General features: G+C 32.2%; 1 protein-coding gene across 3 annotated transcripts in view; it reads right to left on the bottom strand.

Annotated features, from left to right (window-relative positions):
• Positions 1-19,258, bottom strand: part of LBR (lamin B receptor) — an 85,227-nt gene that overhangs the window by 26,360 nt on the left and 39,609 nt on the right. For all 3 annotated transcript variants that reach the window (XM_085814781.1, XM_085814782.1, XM_085814783.1), the window contains exons 8-11: positions 15,892-16,011; positions 14,398-14,575; positions 8,537-8,617; positions 5,285-5,407 (exon numbers count right to left, since the gene is read on the bottom strand). In XM_085814781.1, the coding sequence (XP_085670907.1) occupies positions 5,285-5,407; positions 8,537-8,617; positions 14,398-14,575; positions 15,892-16,011 (502 nt within the window). The remainder of the gene's footprint in view (positions 1-5,284; positions 5,408-8,536; positions 8,618-14,397; positions 14,576-15,891; positions 16,012-19,258) is intronic.

Below are 19,258 nucleotides of genomic sequence, written 5' to 3'. Positions count from 1 at the left end.
AGCGGATGGGTTTATCTCTAAGACGCCGTACAACAATATGCCAAAAGCTTCCTGCAGATTTTGAGGGAAAACTACTAACATTTCAGCGGTATGTCATCACACTTCGGAAGTAAAAGAATTTTTCAATGGGGCAAATTGGCAATGCTGACGAGATGGCAATTTGGTTTGATATGCCTCGTAACTACACCATTACCGAGAAGGGAACTAAGGAAGTTATCATCAAAACTTCTGGATGTGAAAAACAACGCGTAACAGTGATGCTGGCAATAACAGCAGACGGGTGCAAACTTCCCCCTTTCTTAATCTGCAAATGGAAAACATGCCCTAAAACCCCTAAGAATGAAAAGCTGTTCCCAGATAATGTCCTGATTCGAAACCAAGAGAAGGGGTGGATGACGGAATCATTAATGCTTGATTGGCTCCGAAATGTATGGAAACGCCGTCCCGGTGGGCTCTCTAATCCACCATCAGTGCTTTGTCTGGACGCATTTCGTGGTCATCTCACCGATGATGTAAAAAAGAAGATGTACAGCCTAGGCAGTGATCTTGTTATCATTCCTGGAGGGATGACGTCTGTGTTACAACCCCTGGACGTTAGTATAAATAAACCTTTTAAGGGGAACGTTCAGGCGGAGTACGAAAAATGGTTTTGTGAGCCAAACCGTGTATTGACCCCGACATGAAAAAATAAGCGTGCTGCACCGCACATTGTTGCACACTGGGTTTCTGCTGCCTGGAAAAGCATTGAAGCACCAATAATTGTGAAATCTTTCAAGAAATGCTGCATTTCAAATTCATTGAATGGCAGTGACGATGACGTGCTCTGGAACGCCGAGGATGACGATGACGATGATGAGGAATGAAGAAATGAATCTGCTTCTGACGAAGAGAGCTGCGAGGATTCCAGTGATGAAAACATTAGTGAATAAAGACGTTTACTATTAATCACTGATTGTAGAAACTGTTAGCTAGATAGAAATGTTACGATTTATTTAATGTTCATATTTTACGATAGGTACCGTATATATGGTAGTGCTAATTAACAATGATTGTTTCACATGACAATAGCCCACTAATAGGTTAATTCTATGTTCTGCTACTTTATGTATAAATCCATTGTTGTATAAAATAAGATTCAATAAATTCCTCATATCATTGATGCGCATTACATTCGCCGGCAAACAATTTTTTTATTATTTAAAGTTTTAAAATGGGGATGCGCATTAGATTCGCATAAATACGGTAATAAGAAAATAGATACTGTGCAGAATAGTTTTTCTTTGAACAAATTAATTAAAGTTTGTAATGTATTATGTATAAATTCTTCGAAAACGGAAGTAGTAACCCGAATTGTCTCTTTTCTGTGTGATTTATCTGTATTATTTGTAAATATTTTGCATGAAGAAAATAGTGATATTGAAGATGAAACTGTTAATAAAATTTTTGAAGTAATGCTCGATGATAATCAAAAAGACAATCCTAGTTTTAATGAGTCTCAAGTAAATAACAGTATGCAGCTTCCAACTGAAGATCATTTTAAACCTCATCTTAGTTTTTCGGATATTGAAAGTATTGTTAATCCTTTTTCTGGTAAAGCATATGAAAATGTTGATAAATGGATTGATGAATTTGAAGATGTCATAAATTCTTTGAAACTGAGTGATTTGCATAAGTTAGTTTTTGCTAAAAGATCATTAAAAGGTAAAGCAAAACTATTTATACAGAGTGAACCTAATGTTAATGACTGGTGTACGTTAAAAAAGGTTTTGAAATCTGAATTTGGTAAAGCTTTTAATTCAGTTGAATTGCATGAAATGTTATGTAAGCGTAAATTAATGCCTAATGAATCTTTAGATGATTATTTTTTGAAAATGAAAGAAATGTGTTCGCGAGGTAACGTTGAAGATGCTTCAGTAATTAAATGTGGCATAGATGGTATTCTCGATTCTGTGGTGAGGAAAACTATAATATATGGTTGCGAAACAATATCTGAATTTAAACAAAAGCTAAAAATTTATGATAGAATGAGATCGGACAATGATAAGCTTAAAAATTCGAAACCAAAAGTAGACACTCATATTAAAGATAGAAGTAAGCCTGCGTCATCAAACCAAAATCAATCTGAAGTGAAATGTTTTAGTTGCGAGGAATTTGGTCATAAATCGTCTCAGTGTATAAACAAATTGAGTGGGATAAAATGTTTTAAATGTAAAAAATTTGGGCATAAATCGACTGACTGTCAAAACCAGAACAGCGAGAAGTAAGATTAAGTGCAGCATATTTCTGATAATAGTAGAATTATGAAGACTATAGAAATAAATAATCATTTAGTTGATATTCTAGTTGACACTAGTTCAGATGTTACATTATGAAGTGTAGAGTTACATATACAAATTGGTTCTCCAAGTTTAAATCTTAGCAATATCACATTAAAAGGAATTGAATCAAAGCAAACGTATACCATTAGCTTTTTTATTTCTGTTTTTCACTTCGTACGAAAATTTTTGTTGTTAAGTCATTATGTAATCAAATTGTAATAGGTTTTGACGTAATGAATCAGTTTAACTTCTCTTCTACGGAGAATGGCCTTCAAATAATTTCTCATCGGAATAAAAGTAATGTAAACTTGATAACTGCTGAGTCATATCGAAATGCTAACGTTCGTTGCGTTATGGGAAATTTGAATATTGGTATGTCATTGAAGAATGTTTATGATCTTTCGCAATCGCCTTAAACTATAATCTCTTAATCTGAACAAAAAATCCCGAAAGCGGACGTGGCTTGAAATTTAATTGCCCTTCATATCTGGTGAATGCTATTTCTGTCAACGGGATTGCTTTATTGCATATTTCGAATGTGGAACATAAAGAAAGACTGTGTAAATTAATTAATTCATATCAGCCTCGGAAGAATAAGCAATCTGACTTCAAGATGCAAATAAATTTATGCCATGAAATTCCTGTCTTTCAAAATAGAAGATACATGTCTTTGTTGGAACAAAAATTGTTGAGCAAATTAAAGAATGGTTGAACGAGGGTATAATAAAGCCTAGCAATTCTAATTATTCGGCGCCTATAGTCTTGTGTAACAAAAGGGACTTTTCCAAGAGGTTATGCATAAATTATCGGAAATTAAATAAGATTATTAAAGACAAATTTCCATTGCCTTTAATCCCAGAAATACTTGATTGTTTAGAACAATCAAAGTTCTTCATGACACTAGATTTGAAAAATGGCTTTTTCCATGTAGACACATATGAAAAGTGCACAGAATACACCGCGTTCGTAACACATAATGGTATTTACATACTTGCCAACCTATCACACTCAAAAATCAGGAGATTTTTCACAATATTAAAAAGACTTTTTAAATAATAAAAATATAGTTTTAAATAATAAGCAATTAACTTTAAATAGTTACTAATTCTTAAATGCAAGCATCATAAAAATACCTTACACATAAAAAATATTTTTATTACTTGCATCGAAAAAAAAAAAAATTCAGTTTTTTGTACAAATGTTATGAACAGTGGCAGGTTTTGCTTTCGTTAAGAACGAAACCTCATAATTTTATTCATAGCAATTGCAACGTAGGCCTGCTATCGCTAATAAAATTTTTTCTTATGTGTCATCACTAATATTAGATCTAAATTTAGTCCTCGGTTTCGCAACAACATAGAAAATCCTCTCCCACTCTGCATTACTATGGGGAACTGTCAAGATGGCCAACATAATTCTAGGCAGTTCACTATATTTTAAAATTCCATCAGCATCTTTCAGTTTTCCAATTAAACTCCACTGGGTGTCAATCCTAGCTGATTTTATAACTTTATCCAAGTTTTCTAATTGTAAACTGCTGTTATGCAGCTGTTGGAACTTTTTCAATTTTTCCTTCCTTTTAGAACTAACTCCTTTCAAGATAATAATAAATATCAACAATGTGTTCATCTACATTTATTGGTAAAGAAGCTACCCCTTTTTCAGCTGCTAAATTTAAAGGCCCGTTCCCACTGGGGTTTATCTGAGCTAACGAACACAACTAACATAGTCGACCCATCCCCAAAACCAGTTTTTCCTCATAGAGAGCAGCAAGTTGAAAAATCTGAACTGCAGGCACAGCGGAGCTAGTCGACACAGGGAACTGACTCCGTTAGCTCAGATAAACCCCAGTGGGAACGGCGCTTAAGAAGTGACAGGTGCATCTCATAATCTGCAAATCTCAATTTTCCTTTCTTAAGATGCCTGCAACACCAGTCTTCTCAAGCCTACCAATACTGGTGAATTATCGGCACTAAGAGCTAAGCAATTATCGAGAGGGACTGCATTTTCTTTTAAAGTTTTAATAATTAGCTGTGCAATATTAAAGCCTGTCAAATGCCCTTCTAAAGTGGGGACAGAAAGTAAACTGCACTCAATTTCTGAAGACTCTGGATTAGAAAAAGAAAAAAAAAAAAAAAAAATGGATACAGTTTTGAATCGGTATTATTGGTTTCCTTCGATGCTCAAGTTCCTTGTAGCCAAGCTGGTCATATTATCCAAAGCTAGCCGTGGATGTTACGAGAACAAATGTATTCTCTCAAGAGCCTACGTGCCTCTAGAACTGATAGTGTGTGAGAAATGTTCATCATTACATGAATCCTGTGGACGATATTTTAATTGTGAGGTTACCAGCTGTACTATTCTCTTTCACCTTAATTTATCTTTTATTTCATTTATTTAATATTAGTAAAATAAAGCATTTACTAACACAATAGACGTGCTCTACTATGCTTTAAAAGTAAATACTATACTAATGAACTAGTAATGCTTGAACATGGAGATACATACACAAAATGACAGAATTGTAATTATTTCCATTATTCATTCAGAATTTCAAATTTTTTCCACAGGATAATAATACAGTAAACCTTATAAAATCCAAATGCTAGACTTCTGGCACTCTGGGAAAGAATCAAGAATTTTTACAACTCATAATTTAAAAAACAGCTTCCTATCACATTTACAATAAATAAATTTAATGTAATACTCTTGTACACATTGAATAGCTGAACACAATGCTTTGTATTTCAATAGAACTCCCACACAAAGTGTTTTAAAAATACTCAATAAAATCAACAGAAATTTTATAGTTTACCTATAGCTGCTCATGTTTCAACAGCTCTGTTATTACATTAAAAATTATTTATACTATACATTATGATTTCAGAAGCTTAAGAAATGTTAGTTGTTTTGATAGGAAGCACTAAAAAAATACACAGAACATAAAATTCTTATTTTATACACACCACATGGAAGTGTCCATGCGACTGCCATTATGAGCAAACCCAAGTAATTGGGATGACGAATTACTCCCCAAAGTCCAGATGCTATAAGTCTTTTTTTTTGACTTGTTGGAATTGACGCCACGTCTAAAAATGAAATAAAATAAAATATTTAACTAAGATTACATTATTAAGTTATATATAACAAATGCATTCCAATCAGGCATATTTTTCTCATGAGAGAAAAATGGAAAACACATAAATCAGATTACACATAATCTCAACAGTTGAATGTTAAATGTCAAAATACACTCCAAGATTTACAAGCTTTATTTATTTATTTAATTATATCAGATTACAGCAGTTTGTAATCTCATATTTCACTAATAAATAGCACCATAAGCACAACTGATGTAAGCATCAAGGATGAGTTATATGAGGCCAAAGGAAGAAGACCCTGCATTCAGTGATGCCTTTGCAACATGACGATGCAACAGCAGAAAGCATTTTGTGTGCTTGAGTATCATGTAAGCTAGTCTATTATCATCGTTCAGTGCCACTTTCGAACGAAATACAAACAGACAGCGCTGAATAACAACGCAATTCATCATTACTATTCACAATTTCATGACAGAGGCTGCATTTGCAAAGGAAAATCAATAAGTAATCTTTCTAATTTAATTACTTACTAATCTAATTTTGATTCAGAAAACAATCTCGGTTGCAAACCTGTTACTCATTTAGCACCACCCAGCGAGCATGTGTAGCTTAAGGAGTGCTGCGGGTGCATGTAAAATTGGCCTCACATATGTCATTGCTCAAATGTTTCGTGGGAGTTAGATGGGGCTGTGCAACCTCAACTTGCTACCTACAGGACCTTCATAAAACCTGTAATGACTTATTGCAATGCTCACTCATTATGGTCTTTCCAAAAAGAATGAATAGACTGAAACGTTTGCAAAAGCTTTATCAAAAATTAATATGTTTACCACATACTGGACATTAGATTAATTCTGGGCTTTGCCTCTGCAGACTGAAAAGTCAGGATGGCTTCCTGCAAGCTGCTTCGAGAGAAATGGATGGGCTTAAGATTTCGACTCAGGCTACACCATTATTACCACCTACTAACCCTTTGGAAGTTATAATGACTTCCTAGTTTTTGGATCTTTTGAACCATGTTTCAAAGACTCACTATTGTACTGTAGGGTATGGGAATTATTTATAAGCATTTTCCTCTCAATGCTTGGTTGCATATCTTTACTGATGGCTCAAAGCTTGATGTAAATGGTGTTCTAGGAGCCGGAATTTTCTGTGAGCATTTCTCACACTATCTTTTTCTGGGAACTGACAAGACCGCATTCGATGGGGAGGCTGAATTATGATTAAAGTTGCTTTGACCTATGTAAATGCTTATCCTTCTCTTTCTGAACAGTTCATCATATTCTCAGACTCTCAAACAGCAATACTGGGAATTGCTTACAATTGCCAAGCTCCTTTTTCGACATCTGTAATGCAATGTAGTCCTACTATGAGAATTGCATGAAAAACATAAAATTGTTGTTCCACAGTAAATTGTGGCTTTCTTGGAAATGAAACGCAGATGAGCTGGTCAAAAGAAGATGCGAAAATATTATTCAAGTTTCAAATGGCCAGGTCGGTTTAAATCAACATGGCCCTCAAGACCAAGCAACTGTCACAACTAAAAGAGAGAACAAGAAATAAACTTTGAATCGGTGACATCCTTAATCTCCCAGACTACCCCCAGAAGCAGTGCTGTAGTTGCCTTTCGTCTAGCTACAACGCATGACTGTTTATATACACACCTTCACAGATTCTAAATAGTTGATAATTCCAATTCGATTGATTTGAAATAGCTGCAGCAAAGAAGGCTGACTGCCCCCTTTGCTGCAATGGTGTAGTGATATTCTAGGCCATATACACATGGCCTTGCCACTTAGAGGTTAAAGAGATTTAAGGATCTTTAAAACACAAAAATGACCCCTAATGGATAGAATGGCAAACAAAAGAGAAAGCAACATAAAAGAAAACTGATATTATTTGATAAAATGTTAAACACATTTACAAAATTTGCAGGGCATAATCCTCAAAATATTAGTTAATTTTCATATACTTGGCAATGAGTTTTTTAATAAAACAACTACGTCTACGATAAAAGCAAACTCTCTCATAAAACTTTCCAAACTAGTTTAGAATATTGTGTGAATTCAATAACACATTTTTATTGCACTGACACAAACAGATGCTAAAGCTAAAATTCTACGGTTGCCAAATTATAAAAATTTCCTCAAATCTGTGAATTTGAATTTACACAATATTTTAATTACCATCATTGCATTAAATGTGCTCGAGAATTAGAAACAACTTCCAATTAAATGCAATTAATATTTACAAAATTTTATTGAAAATATAAGCACTTCTTGACAAATTATTATTGGTTGATCCAGTACAAATATATGCAAATATGATTTTGCTTTTATTTATGTGCCTTACTTATCAGGTAAGTAATAACTGTTACTTATTACTTACAGAACTATACACAGATAGTCTCCAAAAAACTTGTAAAGTTTAAAATTAGCTAATATTACTTTTTTTTTCATTTCTTAAAAATATGATAAAAAATACTAGATATGTAAAAATTAAACTTCTGATGCTAAAACAGTACTGATTTAAATTTTTAATAGAAAAATCATTCAGTACTTATAATGGAACATGAACGTCTTTCAAAAGTAGTGATACTGAACTCATTCAAAAATATTATTCTATTGTTTACTAAATACACAAAGCCATAAAATTTAACAGGGGTCAGCTGGGTTATGGCACAGCACCGTAAGAGCTATCTACCTAAGAGGGATGTTTTTAGAGAACTTTTAAAAGGAAACTAGCATGTGAAAAACCATGAAAACCACTATACATGTGAAAAACCATGAAAATTTTCATGATACCAGTCTGTTTACTGGTATAAGAATCCGGGTCAAACTACCAGTATTCAACAGCTTTACTATTCAGCCACTGGTGAGTCACAAAAATTTTAAGAAACCATGGATATATAAGATTCTTACCACATATTTACATACTAAATAAAAATGTCATTCCATAATTTTCTTATTTTAATTACTAATTTTCAACCATCCTTTAACTTTTAAGACAATTTTAAAATTTTAATCCATGTTTTTCCATGAATTTTATTCTAAATGACATCTGCTAGGAAATTAATTACATCTTTCCAAAATAACAAGATTGAGAAGCTAAATATACCTGCCAAAGAGGAGCTGAAGGGATTTCTTCGGAAATTGTGCTTCAGATTGCTGGACGTCAAGTAAATGTAATAGCCAGTCACTAAAAACATATGTTTTAACTTATTTTTAACTTAAGTAACAAAACATTTCATAACAAGAATTTCTTCACAGATCAGCGAAATATTGGCAGTTTTGGAAAGAATCTCATTAAGTACACATACACTGGTAAATTGTCTTTTACAATAAGTACTTCATTTAGTTATATCTTAATTTAAACCAGGGTTTCTTAAACTTTTTTCAGTCGCGACCCCATAATATTTACAAAAATTTCATGGGACCCCATAAGCATTGTGCACATGAGCGAAACTGCCAAATTTTTCACTTGTACTGTAACATACCGTTGCAGTTTTAGGTCATTAACTCTTACTTCTAGTTTTAAGGCATAAAACATAGTGTGAAAATTTTAAATAAGTAACAGACGAGATGACAGCGTCATGTGCAAAGAAAGGAAAATAAACGTTTATATTATAAAAATAATGTGTTGAAACATTTTTTTTTTCTTTGCCTGTATTGGCTTATCTTTATCTGTTTTCAGATACATTATGTAAAAATATTTGGTAATAGTAAAATTATTATAATAGGTTAAAGAAATATCAAAACTGCTAACATTTTTGGCAACCCCCTGCTGCAGGCCCACATTTTAAGAAACCCTGATTTAAACAATTACTTTTACATACATAACTAGTTGCATACACAAATTAAAAGAAATCTGGAACACTTATCAAATACTTAGTGGAGTATTTCACACAAATTCTGCAAGAGTGGTGTAGTTCATTGTCTCAAACTGGTGCCCCCAAAACAATTTTATGCAGATTGCCAAACATTTTAGTTAGGAATTTGTTTTAATATAGTTATTATATATTTCAATACAACATATTGCATCAATACAGCAACATAATGTTTATAAAGAAAATATAAAAACACTAATTTCAATAATCATTACCTAGCTATCGAGTTTCCACACAGCCCAAAATACGTATGTAACAAATATAACAACTGATAAAAAAATACATGAATCACTGTATTTCAAGAAATGACAATATATAAATAACAGAGAGATACACATTATGTGTATACACATAATAGCTTGTAAAGTATATTTTAATTTTATAACAGTTACTTTAATTTCAATGTGCTTTCCTATCGATTCTTGTTTCAACTTATAGCTCACTACCAGAATGAGTTTTTAGAATCGTGCTGAATGCAAATGAGTTAGAAGAAGTATTTAAGAAAGGTGAGAGAGAGAGCTAGGAATCCTGAGCAGCACGTGTTTGCCTTCGGGCTAAGTCTCTCTTTTGAAGCTGTTACGCTCGGCCGTATGATTACGTGCCTTTTGATATTCGCCGGCTAGTTTAAATTCAGGGCCAACTACATTAGATTTGTATTAGCTTTGGCCAAGTTACACTTAGTTCTAATTTAGAGTTCAAGCCTGAGTGGAGGCTTTGTTGTAATCTCAAGGAAGGGGCGACTGTTCATCTTATTTTGAGTGAAACAAAGGGTAGTTACCCATTCTTGAGTCTCCCTCTTAGTTGTTTGAACTCAGCGATAAGTTGTTAACAAATTTCACTAGGTACGTCGGCATTTATTCAGAATAAGAGTGAGGAATTCTATAAGCTATTGAATGAAGAAGAAATAAAATGATTAGATTTATGTCAGTTAAATAAAAAAATTATAAACTTTGTATGCTTACATGCTGAGCTGCCTGAGCTAAGGTGGGAGGTCATGTCAGTAACAATCAATAAATTAACTCGCCAGGCAACAATTGGTAGAAATTTTATATTATAGTATATTCCTTGCCCCTTCTCCCTTTTCACTAATAAGTTGGTACGTTTATTTTCAAGTTAGTTACTAGTTGAAACTGTCATCTAACAACTGGTAAGAATTTGATATTCTAGTATGTTCCTTTCCCCCTTCTCTCTTTTCACTAATAAGTTGGTACATTTATTTTCGGGTCAGTTACTAGTTGAACTCACCAGCCAACAACTGGTAGGAATTTTATATTCTAGTATATTCCTTTTCCCCCTTCCCTCTTTTCACTTATAAGTTGGTACATTTATTTTCGAGTCAGTTACTAGTTGGTAAGCTGGATGTACAGCTACGAAATTCATATTGCTAAACTGACAGAGACAAACTAATACACAGCTTGTAAAACCTGTTACTTGTGCTCATCACTGGACCTATGTTATACAATACCAATTATTTGAAATAGTGCAAAACATCTGAGTATTGCTTTCACATGAAATTTTATCTTGCTGAATTAAAGTTGTAAATAAAATTATCACTGTGATTTTAATGAAGAGATTAAAATGCAAGGCATGCCTATAATAAAGAGTAAAAGAAAAGTGATAGAAAAAGGGTGTGTTCTTCCAAGATAAATGTGAAATTAGTATTTTTCTAACATTCTCAATAGCAGTTAATGAGAGAAATGACATTAGAGATACAGCACAACTTCACCTTGAGTTGAAGTTAGGCCATGCACACTTGCTGCTCTGTTGGCAGGGGACACAGTGGAATGGCAGACTGTCAAGACAAGTGTAGAGCTAGAGGTAAATTTTTTTATGATGTTCTTCCCCCACCCTTTGGCGACTATGAATATCAATGATCAAATGGAACAAAGAATGGACATAAAATTTTTGGTGAAACATGGAAAAAGCTCTTGTAAAATTCACGAAATGTTGAGGGGTGATTATGGAAACAATGCATTGAAGAAAACAGCTCTTTAAGTGAATCAAGCATTTCGGTGAAGGCTCTGGAGATTTCACGGATGAGGCAAGGCCTGACGACTGTCATCCTTCTGTATTGAAGACAACACTGAACATATGTGGTTTCTTGTACTTTCCACTTGTTGATTAACTACCCAGACGATTGCTATCAACTGAACTTAGGAAAATCATCAGCACACACAGATTTAAGAGAACATTTGGAGATGAGAAAATTGTATCCAAAAATTATCCCAAAGTTGCTAACACCTAACCAAAAGCTGAGAAGAACTGAATGTTACACCGACTGGAAAAACTCTGTTCAAACATCCGATTTCCTTGATAGGTCAGCATTGGTGATGAATCATGTAGAGTATTTTGAAAGGAATAAGATTAAGTACCCTAATTTCATAAAATATAGTGTTTATGACACCAGTTTATGTACTTATTGGATACGTATGCATTTTTTCAGTCACGGACACTTAGCCAACGGAACACTTAACCTACAAAACATTTAGCTGACACAGACACTTAGCCAACATGACATTAAGCTGACAATGAGTCTCACTCTTCTCAAAGCTATTAGATTTCTAATACTTTCACATTTCATTACTACTTTGCTGAACACATCACACTACATTCATTCTCGTATAAAGTTGTTTCACTCCTCCCACTAATGAAATTTCCTTTCCCTGTTAGGAAGTAGAATGATTCGCCCTACTCCTTGCCACACTGGAATTACTTTTTCATCTAAAATGCTATTTACACCCTCAGAATGTTATTTACAGGTTAGGCATCACATATTTATCAATCTGAGATAGGGCTCCGGCATGGGAATTCATACCTTGTGGTCTACAGCCACTTAACAGAAGAAGGTTTGGTTTATGTAATTACGGCAAAGCCAGAGGGCTATTTGCCTAACGAAAGGGATAGGGAAAGGAAATTTCATTAGTGGGAGGAGAGAAACGATTTTGTAAGGGAAAGAATGTAACATGATGTATTGAGTAAAATAGTAATAAATCGTAAATGTATTAGAAATTTGAAAGCATTTGAAAGAGTGAGACTGGAAAATTAATATCATTAAGTAAACAAAAATTATTAATGACGTGAAAGTGTTCACAGAAACCCAGTTGATTAAATGAAGAAGCTTTACAGATAATGTTTGAATTAAGTGACCACCGTACTTAGCTATAAAATTTTTTCCCTTTCAAAATTTAATTCATATTTCCTGACGAGAAATTTCAATGCTTCTTCAATTTGGCCAATATACACCAAACAGCACAATACATATCAAACAATGCTAAATTATCTCAATGATTAAAAGCACATATGAGATCTTTTAAGAATCGAAAAATGAATTTTACTGATAGGTGAAAAAAATAACTTGATTTATTGAATATTGAATTTGTGGATAAGTCGAGAAATTTTGTAATTCATAGTAAGTTTAAATAATTATTGGGTACATGTCAGCTAAACGTCACTGTCGGCTGTGTCCTGTTGACTAAATGTCTTGACAGTTAAGTGTCCCTTTGTCCTGACGGCTAACTTTCTGTGTCGACCAAATGTACTGTCGGGTAAGTGTCCTTGTCAGCTAACTGTTTTCAGTTACGTGTCTCGGACCCGCATTTTTTTCTGTGTGTTGATAAAAATTTAACACATAAAAGAAAGTAAAGTTGCTGTTATTTATTCTCAAATTTTGATCCACTGGGGAAGTTTTCTCTATAAATTTAATTTCATAATTTGTGCATTTTAAGTTTATGTTCAAATTACATTATTTAATGGTTAATTCAAAAGATTAGAATTATTTGAAATAACTGTCAATCCAAGAATTTAATACTTAGCTGCTAGTACATTTGAATACAAAATATAACCAACAGAAATTTGTTACAGATAGGAAGTAAGTATGATAAATTTGATTTTCTTCCTCTGCATTATTATCATCATTATTGCTTATGTATGTTTTAAGTACGATATCCAGACATCCAATATCCAGAATGATCTAAAATCCGGACCAAACCTTTTTATTATTATTATTTTATTATATTATATATATATAGTGTATGTGCACATTTGATTCCCCCCCTGGTGCATAATAAAACATGTGGAAAGTCCTGATTTTTAATTTCACTTCACTAAATAAAATACTTCATTACTGAAGAAACAATCATTTTAACATAAAATTGTATGATGAATAATTTGGCTCTGTAGCTGTCGTTCATACATTTCCAACGAAACATTCTACAGATACATCGTTGATTTTACACCCCCTAATATTTTATACCCCTGAAGAATCATTATTTATCATATTTTGCTTTCATCACCGCATGCTTATCAACACATGGTAACTTGAGTAAATGACTCGTGGAGGGATACCTAAACACTTTTTTTATTATTATTATTTTAGTAATTGAGAAACAGCATGGTAACCTTTTATGTTGACATTACACTTGGCAATGATTTAAGATTATTAAGAGTACAGATTTAAGTTAAATGTGCTAGGAAATGTCGACAGAAAAAATTTAACAAAAAAACTTTTTTTTTCCATATGCTAAAAGTAGATATCATTAATGATACTCATAGGTCAAAAGATTACATTTAGTGCTATTTGAATTAAGAATAACTGATTTGTTATTCATATAAACCTAGAACCAGCGACAGAGTTCATATGGCCGCTACACAGCCAAAACTCATGATTGAATACACGGAAAAATCCCAAATCCAGAATCGCGGAAGTCCCAAAGAGAAAGCTTGGATCTGGGACTTTGTACTGTATTTAAGAAGTGAAATTTTAAATTAAGTTACAGTACAGTTAGTTATTTCAAATTTAGTTGGAAAAAATTTGAATGTTCATGAGACACGCCGGCAGTTTTTAGGTCGTGCATGTGACCCGTATTCAATTTGAGTTTGAGACTGCTAAAGGTGACATACCTTTCAAAACCAGAAAATTTTTAATTTCTACTTTTAAAATCCTAAATCAAGACCAATATGTCAAAATACACATGACAAAAATTCAAAATAAGAACCTGAATATATTTTTCAATAAAATAATTGTGGCATTAAAATGTTATACCAGTAAATGAAAACTGTGCGGGCTCTATAAAAATACATGTAGTATACTTACAAAATATGCAAAGGATGGCAGCAGAATACCAATGAGGAATTGTACTTGCTTTTGCTTCAAAAATAAAGAGATATATATTTTGCAATGCTAAACCAATCGGTATCAAAAAGGCATTTGTCATTATAAAACCATAACCAATTGTATCACTTGTGTAAGTGGCAGTGCTTAACAATTTCTCCTGGAAAAGGAAATAATAATAATTAAAAAAATTCAGACATTTCATATGATACTAATGAAAAGCAATTACTTTTTTCTAACCATAAAATAAATCATTAAAAGCTTTGCCAAAAACCTGATGATTCAGTCATGCTCCAATTCATGTGAATGTGCCCTTTTGGCATTTTTTCCTTAACTGGGCACAACTGTTGCCAACAGCACATTTTTCTTTTGTCTTATTTTATTTTTAAAATAATTTATTTTCAGATGAATAAAATTGTTTCCCTGATTTTTGATTTCACGGATTCAGAGATTTCACGGATGAGGCAAGGCCTGACGACTGTCATCCTTCTGTATTGAAGACAACACTGAACATATGTGGTTTCTTGTACTTTCCACTTGTTGATTAATCATTTGGACAGGACTGAGGTGTCATCAACTTCAAACACTTATTTTGTATCATCATCTTAATTTGCAGACCACTTTTGTTCACACAATTTCAACGAAATTTCTTTGACAATACTTTAATTTTTCAAGATTTTTTTAAAATTATAAACCCTTCATGGATTAAATTCTATATGAAATAATTCAGTCTGACTTATTATCATCAATTTCACGCTTCACTCTAGCACTGTCACAAACTGTTTCAACATCATTTTATCATGTTCATTAATAGTTATAATTATTACGAGCTTGTTTATTTCTTAGAAAAATATTTTAATCACACAATTACAATACTTTGTCTTTCTATTTTTTATACCATTAATGGTTTATGAATTTATACTAAAAATATTAAATGTATCATACATGATTCAATTTCTGCAATGGTTGGATATTTTTTTAAAAAAAACAAAAAACAATAGAAACTAGTGCTATGATGTTACTATTGATATTCCTATATTTCTGTAAAGCCCAATGATGTATTAATTTAGGTAAAATGAAATAAGACACTCTCAAAGCTGAAGTAATACCATCACAAATTTAAAAAAAAAAATGAGTAAGCTAATGTATACACTACACACAAAGATACTGGTAACTGCTCAGCAAAGAATTTAGTAAGCATAATTCCTAGTCTCCCCACAAAACTTAATATAGAGCATATACATAACAGAAAAATTATGTTTTATCTTAATAATACTTTTTCCCATTCCAAATAAGAAGATAGTAATTCTATAGAACTTGCAATTTGATATAATAAAATATTATAATTTATTTACAATTCATGTCATCTTTTAATAGAACTAGATATCAAATGAAACATTGATGACCGTTCATCTTTTTAAATGAACCTCTCTCCTCCCTTTCAAAAATTATTTAGAGAGATGGACAATGACTTACCTCTCGGAAGAGTAAATCAAAAACGAAAAAGATCTGCATTCCTGCTGTTGAAGCCAAGGGAATTGTGATATAGCCTTTCATCAAAAATAATTTCAAAAGAATGCTGAGGTTTATCAATGCCTGCGACAAAAATAAATAGAATTCAATTTACAAGCTTGAAAATTATTAAAGAATTCAAAACATCAACTAATACACCAATTTTCAAATAACATATTACAGTCAAAAGTCTTTAATCCGGACTCGTCGGTACTTCGACGATTTCGGATTATCGGTTTTTCCGGCATGCGGAAATTATAAAATTAAAAATATGAAACCGAAATTTATGAAATAAAGAGCAATTATGATCTAAAGGGTATCAAAATTTACACACACAAAAAAAAGGGGGAGCTTAATATTTATTTCTTTACTTTATTAAACATTTCTTTCAATGCGCGCAAGCGTAAAGCATACATTACGCATAGTGGAAATTAGAAAATTGCAACCAGAAAACTATTTGATGTGTATTCGTAATATTTATAATGACGAGAAATTTGATTTAAATCATATCAAATGCGTAGTACATCGAGATGAAATACTACATTAACTAAGGAATTATAAGCCGAATAAAATTAAAACATCTGCCCTGAAGATAAGGATAGTGCTGACAGATCAACTTCCAGTTCATTGCGTGCCGCGTCGTTCCCCTTCCCCCGCAGAGCAGCGTGAAATTGACAAACAGATTTCGGAATGGTTAGAGAACCAAAGGATATGCCTTTATCCATTTTTCGCAGCAATTCCACTTTTTGTTTGAAACATGCTTTCGCTTTGTAGATCCTTTGGTAGCCCCAGAATCGGAAATTTTTTTTGACATAATCGAAAGTTCAAGATTACTTTTATAAAATTGCTCTAACTGTCTGCAAAAAATAATAATCCGGATCCAATTAGAAGATTAAGGAACAACGCAATCTGCAACATTAACTGAAATAGATAATTAAATAATTTTAGCTTAGCTTATACCGTCCGTCATACATTAAACGCGCATGCGTAAAGGTATTATGCGCATGCGTTAATGCATTATGCGTTGACGCATGCGCAGAAAGTTTGTAGCTTTGAGGTCCGGATTAAAGACTTTTGACTGTATTTAAATGCAGTTATAGCATAATAAATATATCAGATATATATCTCTCCCTCCTCAAAAAAGGAAACTTTTCTCACCATTACCAAATATAATATAAAAAGAGATACAACAGAACTTAAACAAAATGTCAAAATAAGGATCACCATTTTGTATCATAATTTTCTGCCTGAGGTAAATTTCTTTTCTGTAGCATTAATCAAAGGTGAATTTGATACATAATACACAACAGCAAATTTTATTCCATAAATAAGCTATCCAACAATATATTATATTAAAATTCATCACAAATTTCATAACGCAAAATATCATTCAGATCATTTTGGATGAAATTTTAATGCATTATGTTCATGATCAAATGAACAGCATTCTCATACAGTTTCTTCAATGCGTATAGCTCTTAAAACTTTAGCTTCATACCAACAATTTTATAGAATGGATAATAAATTACTATTCAATTCATGCAAAACCTACAACAGCTGTCTGCTTAAGTTTCATCTAATTTTGATGAAGATTAGTCTTAGAAACAGAATGTAAAACTTCTCCTCCTATCGCCAACCTCTTAAAATACAGTTAAAATAATAGATAATTATACAAATTTAAAATATAAAGAATAATAATAAAATATGTTAGTTATTTTTGCAATAATAATTTTTTTATGGGCCTCAAAATGTTTCAGTTATACAGGCATGATGAAAAATATACTGTATTAACTCTTTAAGCGGCATGACCGGCTTTATCCGGCCATGAGATTTTTTGTTACTTGATACATAGTAGCCTATTAACTTATGATATTTTGCTTTTTTACTTTCCTTAATAATGTAAATGTACTCTTAATGAATGTAAGTTTATGAAAATACAGGCTAAAATAAGTAATTATATAAATTGAGCTAATAAATGTTGCATAAATACAGGTCTTCATAACAGATCCCAAAAACCGTGTTGCTCAGAGGGTTAAGAGAAACTTTAGAATAATATAAAATAAATTCCTTAGAAATCATTAAAGATAAACAAAGAGTTTTATTAACTACAGTAAGTTTAAAAAAAAAAAAAAATGTAGAGCCATGCACCCACTACACACAAGGAATTTACCCTCAATGAAATAATTAGAACTACTGAAACTTTAAAACATAATATAGCGAACAATGATTCTATCTTGAGCAATCAATGAAAGCTCAACAGGAAACTGAAAATTAAATCCATTGCTAATTTTACAAATGAAAGAAAAATTCCACCAGACAATTCTTTTTATTCAAGACTTGCTCTTCTCTAAGAGAGACCAACTGTATGTGCTTTTACTTCGTTTTTTTTTTTTTTACCTCATATATAAAATTCAAACAGGTTTGAAAAATCATTAGCAATGATCATCCATCTTAAAAGCATAATTTATACATATTACCATGGATTTGATTATTGTGATATATTCCTCTTTAACAATCAATAACTGTAATAATCTGTGTATTCCCATATGCAAAGCCTTAATATTTTAATTGCTATCACAAAGAAAAATAAACTGAATCTTTAAAAAAAAAAAAAAAAAAAAAAAAAAAAAATATTGCATGCAATTTTTTTCAGAATCTAGTCAAATGCAACTTTTCTCAGCGTCATCAAAAGTTGGACATAAACAGCTTTCTACTGTTTTTTAATTAGTACTTCAAGAATACATTTCAAGAAAAAACTGCCTACAGCATTTTGCATTCACCGGTGCTACAAAAGCTACAGAATTTCAAAAGTTATTACAGAATATAATTTCTGAACATCTTCAACACGAGATCTATCTAACCATGCTCTACCTTAACTCTGTCCAGCAGCATATAAAGAGTACATAAATTAGGAATTATAATTTAATAGAAGATAACGGATTAGAAATTGTCAACAGGACTTATTAAACATGAATAATGCAAAATTATTATTCAAATTAAAATACAAAAATTGTTTAAAAATTCTACTGTATAGAATTCCACACACATTATATATATATATCTGGTTGTAATACAAGTTTCCACCAAAAAACATTCTTAACAAAGTTAGGATAGAAAAAAAGGTGAAAATTGCATACTGATCTGCTTCCACAAGTTCTCATCAACATCAGTAGGCCGGTCAGAGTGTTTAGTTTCTTGAATGCCAGTCCTTGTTTGAGTTTTCGATACCAAACCTTCACAGTGTCATATGATACAACATTGCACCTAAAGCTATATAGTCCAAAATCCGGACTCGTCAGGCCTTTGGCGATTCCAGATTTGGGATTTTTTC

This window comes from Stegodyphus dumicola, chromosome 4 (assembly GCF_044657685.1).
Source record: "Stegodyphus dumicola isolate Sdum_Otavi_A_Nest chromosome 4, ASM4465768v1".
In the NCBI taxonomy this organism is placed as follows: Eukaryota; Metazoa; Arthropoda; class Arachnida; order Araneae; family Eresidae; genus Stegodyphus; species Stegodyphus dumicola.
This window is presented reverse-complemented; position numbering and strand designations above follow the sequence as displayed.